Raw genomic sequence first — 13,247 nt, 5'->3', positions numbered from 1 at the left:
CATACATGCCTATGTAACAATCTTTAAAATATAGTACTTTTATATTTGTTTTAGATATGTTTTCTTTGCTCCTAAACACATGGTTGTTAAAAACATATTTTTTAAAGGTAGCTTTTCTGAAAAGTAGACATTCTGAAAAGAACGTAATTCATTTTTAGCTTTATAACATTCATCTGTAATGTAAACTCCCAATTGCTAGATGGGTAAGGGTTTTAATTACATGCAACTAAAGGGTTTATTGTTCAAATATGTGCATACTTTTTCTTGCATTTGCCAAAGTATTAATTCAGATATGACAGAAATGAGGAAAATTATATTTGAAGTAGCATTTTTAATAAACATTGCTCTGGAAATTGATGCAAACCTTTTGTTTACATTTCTATAGCTACTATCAACCTAAATTCAGCCAATGATAGCTGGTTTGGCAGCTTGAAGGACACAATCCAGCATCAGCAAGGAGAAGCAGTTTGGGTCTCTGAAGGAAAGGTATGTGGCATAGATACTCTGCTATGAGGTGAGAGTCCGTGTTCTGAATCTTTTCTCAGGAGGGTAGTGAATGTAGTCAAACTATGCCCATTTGAAGTGATTTCAACATATGTGCTAATTAAGTTGGAAATTTTATAAATTCTCTGAAAAATAAAATGAAGGGACTTTTCAAACAAAAGTAGAATGTGATGTATGTGACCCTACATTCACTTCCCTTTTACTTTTAACGTAGTAACTAGTGTTGTATTCCAAGCACACTAATCAGAGCTTACAAGATCTTGTGCTGAGCTCCACAGCTTACTAAGGATACAGGAAAGTCAGCATGGAGGGGAGAGGTGAGGATGAGAGTCATGGAGAATATGATTAAAAATGAATTTTTTAAAAAAGGAAAAGCTAGCAAGCAGAGTTGGAATCATTTGTTTAGAAGATTGGAGGAAAATGTGTCCTAGGAATTTGAATAGGTTGGTAAGAGAGTGCTTGGAAGCTTGTGTAGGCCTCTAAAATTGGCTAGCTTCTCATCCATGCAGGTAGTTTACCCACAGTTCTACTGAATGGAGGAAGCAAAGAGATCATACAAGTTCCTGTGGTTCTAAGGAGGCTTTGGTGCTAGTATTCTGTAGTCCATCTGAACTGAACTAGTTTGTGAGATGTCAGAGGATGATTTTGTTGTGAAAGTGACTCAATTACTAATTAGATTGTTGAGTCCTAGTCTTGCCCTTTGGAAACTGCATGTGTAGTCAAGATGTCTAGCATCTTCTAAGTGCTTACAGCCTGCTGAGGTTCTGTAATAGCCTCCTTTGTGAGAATAGGTTGAATAGGACATAGCTTCCTTCCTTGGGGATTTGAGAATTTTGTGGAAGACTGGAGAGGTGTGCAGGCACCAGGCAGTGTGAATTTATTATTGGGGACAAGTGTTAGCAGAGAAAGCTGAAAAGGAGCCCAAATTCTGGAAGAGAAGCACAATAATCTGAGGAAGCATGGCTCAGTAGTGGGATACAGGATGGTAGTAAGGATAGGGTGGAGGGTTCCGAATTTGAATCCCTGCACAAAAAATGAATAGTCGTCTCAAGCCAAGTGATTTCAGGAAAATAAAGATGACTTCCCTTTCTAGGGCATGTCAAAGTTTCAGTCACTTGGCTGTGCCCTTGGGAATTTTCTTGAGTCCCCACTCCCAGGAGCCAAGTCGACCCCACTGACCCTCCGAAACAAATTCCTCTAGATGGAAGGGATGGATGATGACCCTGAAGACCGCATGTCCTACTTAACTGCCATGGGCGCAGACTATCTGAGTTGCGACAGCCGCCTCATCAGTGACTTTGAAGACACCGACGGTGAAGGAGGTGCCTACACTGACAATGAGCTGGATGAGCCAGCTGAGGAGCCACTGGTGTCTTCCATCACCCGCTCCTCGGAGCCGGTGCAGCATGAGGAGGTGAGGCGAGGCAGACCACAGGCTGTGAGGCCATGAGCAGGAAAAGGACGTTCTGGTGTTTCACTTGAATTCTTCTGGACAACTGTTTATTCAGGGTGCTTTGGAAGGTATTCCTGAGTTGGAACAGATGACTTCTAGGGGGCTTATGATCCCAAGTCAATGCCTATATGATAGCATTTGTGGTCCATGGGAAAGCCAGACAGGAACTAAGTGCTGGGAGAGATTGAGTGATCAGCACTCATCACACTGATGATCTAGAGCATGATGGATACACTGAACAGCTTTATGTGCCAGCTGTCCAAATTACAAGTGGAACATTATTTTTAAATACAATTTTGTTGTATTTACTTGTAACCTTTGATTAGGTCTCTCTGTACTTTTAGGTATCCTTGCTTTTTCTTATCCATCCTCCCTTTAACCTTTCTAATCTTGCTGGAACTCCTGAGTGTTTCCCCATCAGTTTCCTTCTCTCTTGTACTTCAATTTTTTAATTGAGTTTATGATCAGATATACATCTGGTCATTACTATGCATCCACTGGTGAATAGCTTCTGTGATCCTAGAGATTGTGTCAACAGGCACTAAGTTAGGACCAATTATTAGTTGTACCTCAGAGAACACTGGAACAGTGTAAATGAGGTTATCCATATATTTGAATAGTTGTTATTCTTGTGGACTTCTCTTTAGCAAGTCAGCTCATTTTGGTGAATGATTTTATTCTTTATGAAATAAAAGTACCCCCCCCCCAAAAATAAGGTGAAGGGAAGATAAAACCCACCAAGGCCAAAAAATTAGTATATACTAGTGGACAAGTTATAAAGAATAAATTAACTCCCTCATGTCTACAGGTGTAGATGAGCTAATGCTTAAAAATATTAATAGCTGTAAGTAACAAAAGAGATTTTAGACTTTGGGAGGATTTTGTGTGTGGGGAGGAATTATTTTAAAGGAAGAGACTATTAATTAATATGGATTGCAGCTAATTAAAAAAAGTATAAAGCATTAGCCAATGGGTATTTGCTGATACCTGCCTTTTTAGTAAAGAAGCACTGGGGTATCTCCATTTATACAAGTTATGAACCTCAACTTCTGAACTTTTTGCAACTTGGCAGAACTCCAGCAAAGCAGATGAGTGTTCTCTTCTCTTTGCTGGGATCTTCTTGTGAATGAACCTTTATGTTTTGTAGAGCATAAGGAAGCCCAGCCCAGAGCCACGAGCTCAGATGAGGAGGGCTGCTAGCAGAGATCAACTTAGGGACAGTAGTCCACCCCCCGCATTCAAGCCAGAGCCGCCCAAGGTACGTGGCTGGGAAGCCCATGATGGGGAGGAAGAGGAAGCAGACACCCAGTTTCCTGCATAGCCAGGAAGAGCACACACAATGAATGGTGTTGAATTTATGTTTTTGGCTCACTTCTTTGTTATTAAAACGCATCTTTTGGTTTGTTGGGTGAACCCTAAAATTAGGGAAGAGTGAAAAGAAGGAAAGGCAGTTTTAGGAAGAGCATACAGGTTTAGAACTGTTGGTATTTATTTATTCACTTATTCATTCACTTATTATTTTATTTTTCATTAAAATTTTTTTGTAGCAAGAATAAAAGTTTGACAAATACTAAATGCCCAGAAACATTGATCTCAGAATCTGTTTTTCTTTTTCAGTTAGAGTTTTCTGCCCACAATCTGATTTAGATATACCAGAAAATCCCTACTGATGATTGACTAAAGAAAACAATCACCACCACTGTTTATGATCCCTCTCATTATGAGGACAGCTTAATTTATTTTTAAATTAAATCATTACTCAGAACAGAATCAATATAAGAACACATGGTATATGTCATATGAACCAAATCTGTAAGTATAGGCTTTTCCTTATAACCTAGTAAGATTTCTCCATTTAGCTCAATACCTTAGATAGGAAGAAAGCAATCACTGGTTGTATGAACTGTCAGAAATAGGGACCTCATAAAATATATCACTGAAAATATACAACCAGACCTAGGATCAAAGGATGAAGGAAAAGTGGCCATTGGCATTATATGCTGCCCTTCCTGCTCTAGTCTCATTCATGGCTGGACAGAGGCCTTCCCTCTGAGCTAGGGCATGCACCCTTGGTATGTGAACTCAGGATCCCACTCTTTGATCTTGAACACCCCCGACTTGTTCTGAGGTCTTTTTCCAAGGTATTAATCTTAATATCCTCTAGTACAAAAGTAGGTCTGAACTACCTCTGAACTTGTAGGCCCCCAACACTTCCCCAACACCCTCTTGGTTCCCTAGAGTTCTTAGTACTTTTTTGTAGGAAGCAGGGTAGGGCTCAGGATGCCCAACCAGTGGCTGTTTGTCCTGTAGTATTTGATTCCTTGTCAGAATGGTATTTGTTGACCACTTCTGGAAACTGATCAGGAAATGGGAGTGTATTAAATCACTAATACAGATTTGAAAATAAACCGAAAGCCCAAGGTAAATATATGTTCATTGTTCTCTGCAGGCCAAAACTCAGAACAGAGAAGAATCCTTTGACATCTCCAGATCCCATGACTATAAGTCAAACCCCTCAGCCGTTGCTGGTAATGAAGTTTCTGGGGCATCTACCAGAGGCTGTCCTCCTCCTGTTGCAGCAAAACCTTCCTTTGGAAGGTCTATACTGAAGCCCTCCACTCCTGTCCCTTCCCCAGAGAGTGAGGAGGTGGGAGAGGGCAGTGAAGAGCAAGAAGGCGCTCCCAAGTCTGTCCTGGGCAAAGTTAAAATATTTGAGAAGATGGATCACAAGGCAAGATTACAGAGAATGCAGGAGCTTCAAGAAGCACAGAATGCAAGGGTAATTATTTTTAAACCACTAGATTACCTTAGCATGTCAACAGTAAAAATGTTAAGTTTCATTTAATATAATGATTTGCAGTCTTTTTTTCATACAGACCTGAAAAGGATGTTCACATGCAATGATACCACAGGCACATGCTATGTGTATGTCATTTCCAGATTATCAGCTATCACTGTGTCCCTTTTTCTTATAATCAAGAAAGTCTGACAAATATAGGTGAATAAGATTCTGCTTTTCATACTTAGAACTTTATATCAGGTTCTGGAATGGGGAAGTATGACAAGAGAATCAGTGCCTCTCAGAAGTTATTTTTCATTAAAACATCCTTTGTATTCGTTTGGTAACTGAATTTAAATTTGCTCCCAGATTTGCCATAGGAAACAAGCAAAATAAAAAGAAAAAAGAAAAAAAAAAAAGAAAACAAGCAAACCTCGTGTGCTAAAATGAAAGGCCCATAGATTGTAGTTTTCGATACAGTTTGAATTTTTGTGCCATATGCACATCTAACCTTTTAACAGTCAAGAATTTAAATGAAGGCTCATTGATCATATCCTGTCCAGTGAATATGGGAGTTTTCCTCATTTAAGTCTGTCACAACAGCAGCAGTGCTTCTGAGCATTTTTCTTTTTCGGTTTTGTTTGTTTTGGCAGTAAAATATACATTTACCATTTTAACAAATTTTCCCCATTTTAACTATTTCTTTTTTTTTTTTTTTTAAATATGGAACGCTTCACGAATTTGCGTGTCATCCTTGCGCAGGGGCCATGCTAATCTTCTCTGTATCGTTCCAATTTTAGTATATGTGCTGCCGAAGCGAGCACCCCATTTTAACTATTTCTTAAGTGGTTAGTGGCATTAAGTACATTCACAGGGTTCTGCAGTCATCACTACCATCCATCCTGAGACGTTGTCATATCTCCTCACTGAAGCCCTGGTAATCACCGTACTACTTTCTGTCTCTGTGAACTGGATTACTTAGGAACCCCATTTAAATGGAATCATATAGTATTTGTCCTTACTGTAGCATATGGCAGAATTTCATTGCTTTTAAACATTTTACCTATTTTGACATGAAATACTAGGTAATCATACACAACCATGAAAACTAAAGAGTTGTTTCTATTTTTCCTCCTCTACTTAAAATAGTTTGGATTGGAAAATGGGACCAGCAAGAAACCAGCAAGCCACACAGCAATCATTCATTCTTTCCCTTTTGTTCCTCTTTGTTTCCCTTAATTACCACAGATTGAAATTGCTCAGAAGCATCCTGACATCTATGCAGTTCCAATCAAAACACACAAGCCAGACCCTGGCCTGTCCCAGCACACAAGGTAAGGGCTGCTCAGCAGTATTAGGTCTAAAAAGAGGGCTTGTCTAGGACTCCTAAGAAAAAAATTTCTTCACCTACGCATCAATGTAACAAGAAGACCCCGCGTCCCCCTCCCCCCCCCCCGCCCCCCGGCCAATCATTTACCTTATCCAGTCAAAAAAATTTTTTTTTCTTTTAGTTTTTTTTTTTTTTTTTTAAATTTTAGAGAGAGAATAAAAGCAGGAGGGGCAGAGAGAATCTCAGGCAGACTCCACACTGAGTGCTGTACCCAGCACAGGGCTCAATCCCATGACCCTGAAATCACGACCTAAGCTGAAACCAAGAGTTGGACGCTTAACCAGCTGCACCACCTAAGTACCCCCTTATTCAAATTTAATCGTAAAGATTATAGAGTCAAAATTTCATAGTAATTTTGCTTGTGTGCTAAAACCAAGAGCTTAATCACTGACATTTCAAATTAGACCCTTTTAACACACTGAAGCACAGATACATTAAACTGTATTGGGAGAGCACATGAGCAGAATTCCTGGGGGCTTAGACACTAACTGTTTTGTCACTAATATATTCTGGCTCTTAGCCAAGCTCCTTAATTCCTTTGCATCACATAGCAAAGTCAGGCCACTTGTACTGAACTGTGTTCTGAAGGGAAGGTGACGATCAATGGGCCAGTGTTGGTAAGATGCTTCATATTTAAAATGCCATATAAGCATTAGGAATTATGGCAGTGTCTTCCTGTTGAGGTTTTTATACTGGATTGTTTCCTGCTTCCGAGAACAGAAAAAGTCAGTTTCTTTTGGCTGTGCTGACTGGAAGCTAGAGTCTAGTTTTACAGCAATAGAACACGAAAGGCAAATTTCTTCTTTAACAATTGAGCAGTGGTACAGCCAACCAGGTAGTCCCTAGTTGATTGAAACTAGAAGTCACTCTGCTGGGTGAGCTTATAGCCAAAGACTCAGGGATGGGGAAGGCACCTTCAGTCCAGCAGGGGAATTCTTAGGTCAGGGAACACAGGGCTGACTTCCTCACTCACTGCCCACATGACAATGGCCTTAACCTGTTAATCCCCACAGTGAAACTGGAGCGGGGCCCAAGGTAGCCCTGCCCTGCCAGCAGAGTGTGGCGTGTGTCTCCGAGGTCTGCGATTTGTCTGGGGCATGTGGCCGCCCTTCCGCGGGCAGTCAGAAGCCCTGGATGAGCTTTGGGAGGCATTTAACACTCTGACTTAATTAGTTCCAGGCCACCCGAGCCCCAGAAAGGCCCTTCCAGGCTCTACCAGGATCCCAGAGGAAGTTATGGCAGTGATGCTGAAGAGGAAGAATACCGCCAGCAGCTGTCCGAACACTCGAAGCGTGGCTATTACAGCCAGCCTTCCCGGTACCGGGACACGGAATTATAGATGCCTGTGAGTCGGCGCGTCCCGTCTCCCCACTGCCACCACCTCGGAGCAGCGCTCCCACTGAGCATGCGATGGTTCTTTCTAGGGAAAGTGCACTGCGGAGATGTGGGACCTGAACTCCCATTTCCTCAAGGGGAGCCCCGGGGGCAGCCAATGCAAATAAAAACTGAGGGCTCTTTTTGTGGAACTGGGTCTTGAGAGTTGATGGCTTTTTGCTCAGAATTAAGAGAAACACTACAGTCTGATACTGTTACCTGCTTCAGTGGACCAAAATTTGTATTAATTCTGTTTGCGTATTTTTAACATGTATATTAAGAAGTGATAACTATTTTCCCTCATTAATATCTACCTTTGAGGACTGTTTCAATGAGAGATGGAATGTGAAAAAGGAATTAAAATGCTGTTGGACTCCAACTAAATTCAAAGAAATATTTTATTACAACTCTAAGTGCCTTTGATGAGAAGTGTCTTAAATATTCTTCCTTTGAAGCTTTATGCAAAGCCATAATGGACTAAGACTATTTTGACTAAAGTTTTATACCAGCTTAATAACTATGGTTTTCTCTGCACTGTGTCATCTTTTCAAGGCATTTGTCTTTGTAATATTTTCCATAAACTCTGTATATATAGTAGCTACATGTGGTAGTTCAGCTACCAGTGCTAAATAGCTTGATGACCAAGAAATTGGTATAGAAATTTTTGTTTAAACCATGTGCTCCAGAAAAGCAGATATTTGGAAAAGCTGTATTTCCAAAAGTGTGTGTATTGACAACAGTTTTATAATTTAATAAAAAGGATATTGAAATCAATAATTTGCTTTCTGGTAGATTTCTACACTAATTCCTATTCCTAAATGCAACTTTTATTTCAATTAGTGATCATGAAATGATCATACTCCTTGGAGAAACATACTCCTTGCTGAACATGAAAATGGAGACCCATGTGGAAAAGAAAATGAAACTTACCAATCATCTCATCTTTCAGATACTTTTAATGCATTTCCTTGGAATACATATTTGTGGATGTCTGTGTGTGTTATAATTAGGGGTGTACTGTATTTGCAGTTCTGTTTTCTATTTTTTTTTTTTTTTTAAGGATTTTATTCATTAGAGAGAGGGCAAGCATGGCTGGGAGGTGGGGAGTGGGACAAGCAGACTTCTAGCTGAGCACAGAGCCCCACATGGGCTGATCCCACACCCTGAGATAACAACCTGAGCCAGAATCCATAGACAGGTGCTCAACCGAGTCACCAAGGTGCCCATTTTTTACTTTAAAAAAAAATATGTTTTTTATTTATTCATTTGAAAAAGAGAGGGAGAACAGGGGGAGGGGCAGAGGGAAAGGGAGAAGCAGACTCCCTGCTGAGCAGAGGGCATGCTGTAGGGCTCAATCCCAGGACCCTGATATCATGACCTGAGCCAAAGGCAAACGCCCAACCAACCGAGGTACCCAGGTACCACTACTTTTTCTATTATGAACATTTCCCACAGGGCGTAAAACTCAAGTATGCATCATTGCTAGGAACTGCAGAATAGTATATTCTATGACTTCATAACTAGACAATTCTGCTATCTCAGGTCATCTGGATTGTTTCCAGTTTTTTACCTCTTTTACATGAAATGCACCTTCACATATAGTCCATTTCCGTACATCGAAGATCAACATTTTAATCCTTATCTGCAGGTTGTTTCTCAGAAGTGGAATTACTGAGCAAAACCATAAAGGAACGTAAGGCTCTTAATGTTTACTGCCAAATTGCTTCCTAGAAAAGTTGCATCAATTTATACTCCCTCATTCACTCTTTAAAGGCTGAAATATGTTTAGAAGTTAAACAAGACAGCCTAGAAATTTAGGCTTGTATGAATCAAAAATAGACTGAATTTAGGAAAGGAGAAGAGTCTTGGTTCCTGTAAGAGTCTTTTATAATCTGAATTGCCACAAAGGTGTTTAGCTTTAAGCTGAGTTAGAAATCAGCTTACTCAAAACAGAGTTGTATTAGAAATATATCCTTGATTGTGTGTCTATCAACCTGGGTGCTGGAATTCATAAGCCACTTAGAGCAGTGACATGAATTTCTGACCGGTTGTGAAGACATGGACTCAAATCTGTGTGTTTGGTAAATAAAAGTCACCTTTTGTGGATGGAGAAAGATACCCTGGTTGTATATGATGATTTAGTTTGCTTGTGTCCCTTAGCTATCTGAATGAGCCTTTCTGCAAAGCTAGGGAGGAGAAAGGAGGCTTTGCATCAGGATCTGGGCTGTCATGGCGCTCTGCCCTTTTTTTGTGGGTACGTTAAGTGGTGCAGCCCAGCAGGACCTCTGTTCCCCTCTGTGCATTCCTCCAGTATGCCCGATGGACCACTAGTGCCTGTCCCACTCATTTTTCATTAATAGTCTTTGTTCTGGGAAGGATTTACGGCCATCTGCAACATATGTGGGTTATAATTAAGAAAAAAAAGGGGGGGGGGCGCTAGGCAAATAAGGAAAGAAGGAAGAAGAATACCAGAATAGGAAAGGCACAGCCAGGAGGGAGGGTAGTGTTCACAATACACATTGTCTGGCCTCCTCTGCTTTCCAGAGGCCAGAATAGGGCACAAGATGACTGGTACCTGATTTGATTCAAAATGTCTGTAGGGCGTTAGGGAAATTGTTCTGGAATTCTCTACTTCCCCTCTTTTTTACACTGTGTCACGCAGCCATAGCCACTTGCCTGCAAGGGTGACTTTGAAGATCTGTTTCTTTGTCTTTTGTTTCAAGATTTGATTGATTTACACAGAGCGCGACCAAGTGCGCCTGAGCAGGGGGGAGGGGCAGAGGGAGAAGGAGAAGCAGACTCCCCGCTGAGCAGGGAGCCCAGATGCAGGATTCTGGGATCAGGACCTGAGCGGAAAGCAGACGCTTAACTCACTGAGCCACCCAGGTGCCCCTTTTTTCTTTTTTTAAAGATTTTAAGTATTCGCTATACCCACGGTGGGGCTTGAACTCACGACCCCAGATCAAGAGGCACACGCTCCACCAACTGAGCCAGCCAGGCCCCTCAAAAAAAGTCTGGAGAAGGCACCTGAAAACAGGGCGGATCCTGCAGCGCAATGCAGACCTCAACACCAGGTCGTAGCACAAGACGCGGTACTTACCGAACCGCGGCGCCTCGCACGTGCGCGGCCTCCCGCCTCCAGGCCGCTGCGAGCCGCCCGCGTCCTCCACGCGGTGCTGCTCCCCGGGCAGCGTGCTCAGGCTCTGCCAGTCACGGCTGTGCTCCCCACCGCCCCACCCATCCCCGAGCTTCCTCCCTGGTTCTGTCAACCACGGTTTTGCGTCAGGAACAGCAGGAACGGAGCGGGGGAGGGGGCTCCGGGGGAAGCCTTCATTCGGGTAGCAGCAGCAGCACCAAGCGCTGGGCGCAAAGTGCGCGGGGAGCGAGTACGAGGTAACTCCGCAGTGGTTGGCCGCGGCAAGAAACGCCGTCAAACGGTGTCCCACACGTGCCTCCCGGTCCTCCCACGCAGGCGGCGGGGACGCTGGGCCACCGGCTCCGCCACGGGCCTCGGTTGTTTGAGGGCCGGCCGCTACGTGCGTGTGCGTGTGCGTGTGCGCGTGACGTGTGCGCGTGCGTGCGTGCTTGCGTGCGTTGCACGTCATCACCCTCGTTTCCCAAGCAGAGGCACGTGTGCAGGGAGAGCCTGGCTGCTGAAAGGCTGGAGCGCCCCGCAGAGCGAGGCGCCGGCGCCCAGGAAACCCGACAGCGTGTCAGGATGATGAATGGGCTGTGAGTCTACCGAGGCCTCCAGGCCGAGAGAGGTTTTCTGTAGTGTTTTAGGATGGGCTGGGGGAGCGGATCCCTGGGTGGCTCAGCGGCTTAGCGCCGCCTTCAGCCCAGGGCGTGGTCCTGGCGCCCCGGGATCGAGCCCCGCCTCGGGCTCCCTGCGTGAGCCTGCTTCTTCCTCTGCCTCTGTCTCTGCCTGTCTCTCGTGAATAAATAAATAAAATCTTAAAAAAAAAAAAAAAAAAAGATGGGCTCGGGGAGACATTAGAAGGGTTCCCTTGAGAAACAGAGCCAACAGGAGAGATCGATCCATTTTCGGCCCTAACTTCCCTCCCTTTTTTCGTTCTTAGAATTGGCTCATAGGATGAGTACCTCCAAGATCTGCAGAGTAGGCGCAGGTAGATAGAGATCTGCAAAGGCAGCCCTTAGACCTTATATAAGCTCAGGTTCTAATCAAAGCACTTTTACATCAACCCCCAGTTTTGTCAGTTATTAGCAGGCACCTTCGGGCAGGTTACTCAGCTGTTTAGGCCTCTTTCTCAGGTACAAAATAAGGACAGGGGACACCTGTGTGGCTCAGTGGTTGAGCGTCTGCCTTTGGCTCAGGGCGTGATCCTGGGGTCTCGGGATCGAGTCCCGCATCGGGCTCCCTGCAGGGAGCCTGCTTCTCCCTCTGCCTGTGTCTCTGCCTCTCTCTGTCTCTCATGAATAAAGAAGCAAAGTCTAAAAAAATAAGGACAGAAAATACAGCACTGTGTCATAGTTTCTTTTTTAAATTCATATTAATCTCAGAGACACACAGAGAGAGGCAGAGACACAGGCAGAGGGAGAAGCAGGCTCCACGCAGGGAGCCCGACGTGGGACTCGATCCCGGGTCGATAAGGATCACGCCCTGGGCTGAAGGCGGCGCTAAACCTCCGAGCCACTGGGGCTTCCCACTGTATCATAGTTTTAAGTGCCACTGTGTGGGACTCAAGGTGGTGTACATAAAATATTTGCAGTAGTAGTTGGCACACAATAAATGCGCAATGAAAGTAGCAAGCTAGTAGTAGTTATCACTGTCAATGGTTTCACCATACCAACTTATAAATATGAGTGCTGCCTTTGAGTTTCTTATTCTTCCTCCAAAAAATGAGCTACTTTATTCAACTTAAGAACTATGTTTAATTTGTCCCCCGTCGCTTTTCCCACAGCCACTCCACCAGTTCAGATGGTTGTAAACTTTCTAATCCTCCAACCTGCTAAATAGAATCATCTTTTTTTTTTTTTTTTAAAGATTTTATTTATTCATGAAAAACACAGAGAGGAGAGAGAGAGAGGCAGAGACACAGGCAGAGGGAGAAGCAGGCTCCCTGCAGGGAGCCTGACGTGGGACTCGATTCCGGGTCTCCAGGATCACACCCTGAACTGAAGGCAGCGCTAAACCACTGAGCCACCCAGGCTGCCCTAGGATCATCTTTCTAAAATAGAACTGAGAATGTCCCCTACTGCTTAAAAAAAGGGATGACTTCCCCTTGCCTACGTTTAATTCTTATTTTTTATTGAGATATAATTGACGTGATGTTGTGTAAGTTTAAGGTATGCAATGTGTGGATTTGATATAATGCGTTGATTTTATACATTTATGTAGTGCATTATGATTAACTTTAAAATCATTCATTCATTCATTCATTCATGAGAGAGACAGAGAGAGAGAGGCAGACCTAGGCAGAGGGAGAAGCAGAGCTCGATGCGGGACTCAATCCTAGGACCCAGGATCACGCCCTGAGCCAAAGGCAGAAGCTCAACCACTGAGTCACCTAGGCATCCCTATGATTACCACCTTAGTGTTAGCTAACACCTTTATTATGTTATATAATTACTGGGTTTTTTTCTGGGGAGAGTAAGTAAGACCTAGTGTTTTAGAAGAAAGTTAAATTCTTTATCATAGCATTCAAGATTTTCTATTGTCTGTTGCTGTGTAGACTGCATCATTGGTTCTAATTCTTCATGTCCTCTCTTTATATGTGTCCTTTGCC

At 43.2% G+C, this 13,247-nt stretch overlaps 1 protein-coding gene and 1 non-coding gene across 9 annotated transcripts in view; one reads left to right on the top strand and one right to left on the bottom strand.

The window, feature by feature from the left end:
• Positions 1-8,274, top strand: part of TJP2 (tight junction protein 2) — a 123,375-nt gene extending 115,101 nt beyond the window's left edge. For 4 of the 8 annotated variants that reach the window (XM_041740425.1, XM_041740415.1, XM_041740407.1 and 1 more), the window contains 6 exons: positions 386-486; positions 1,706-1,918; positions 3,105-3,215; positions 4,407-4,736; positions 5,985-6,070; positions 7,300-8,274. In XM_041740425.1, the coding sequence (XP_041596359.1) occupies positions 386-486; positions 1,706-1,918; positions 3,105-3,215; positions 4,407-4,736; positions 5,985-6,070; positions 7,300-7,465 (1,007 nt within the window). In that variant the 3' untranslated portion in view covers positions 7,466-8,274. The remainder of the gene's footprint in view (positions 1-385; positions 487-1,705; positions 1,919-3,104; positions 3,216-4,406; positions 4,737-5,984; positions 6,071-7,299) is intronic. The other 4 variants (XM_041740405.1, XM_041740419.1, XM_041740400.1 and 1 more) reach the window with 3 other exon arrangements.
• Positions 5,454-5,560, bottom strand: LOC121485886. Its single transcript, XR_005986392.1, has one exon. It is a non-coding gene; the product is annotated as a U6 spliceosomal RNA (small nuclear RNA).
• Positions 8,275-13,247: the final 4,973 nt, after the last annotated feature.

Source organism: Vulpes lagopus, chromosome 2 (genome assembly GCF_018345385.1).
Source record: "Vulpes lagopus strain Blue_001 chromosome 2, ASM1834538v1, whole genome shotgun sequence".
NCBI lineage: Eukaryota > Metazoa > Chordata > Mammalia > Carnivora > Canidae > Vulpes > Vulpes lagopus.
This window is presented reverse-complemented; position numbering and strand designations above follow the sequence as displayed.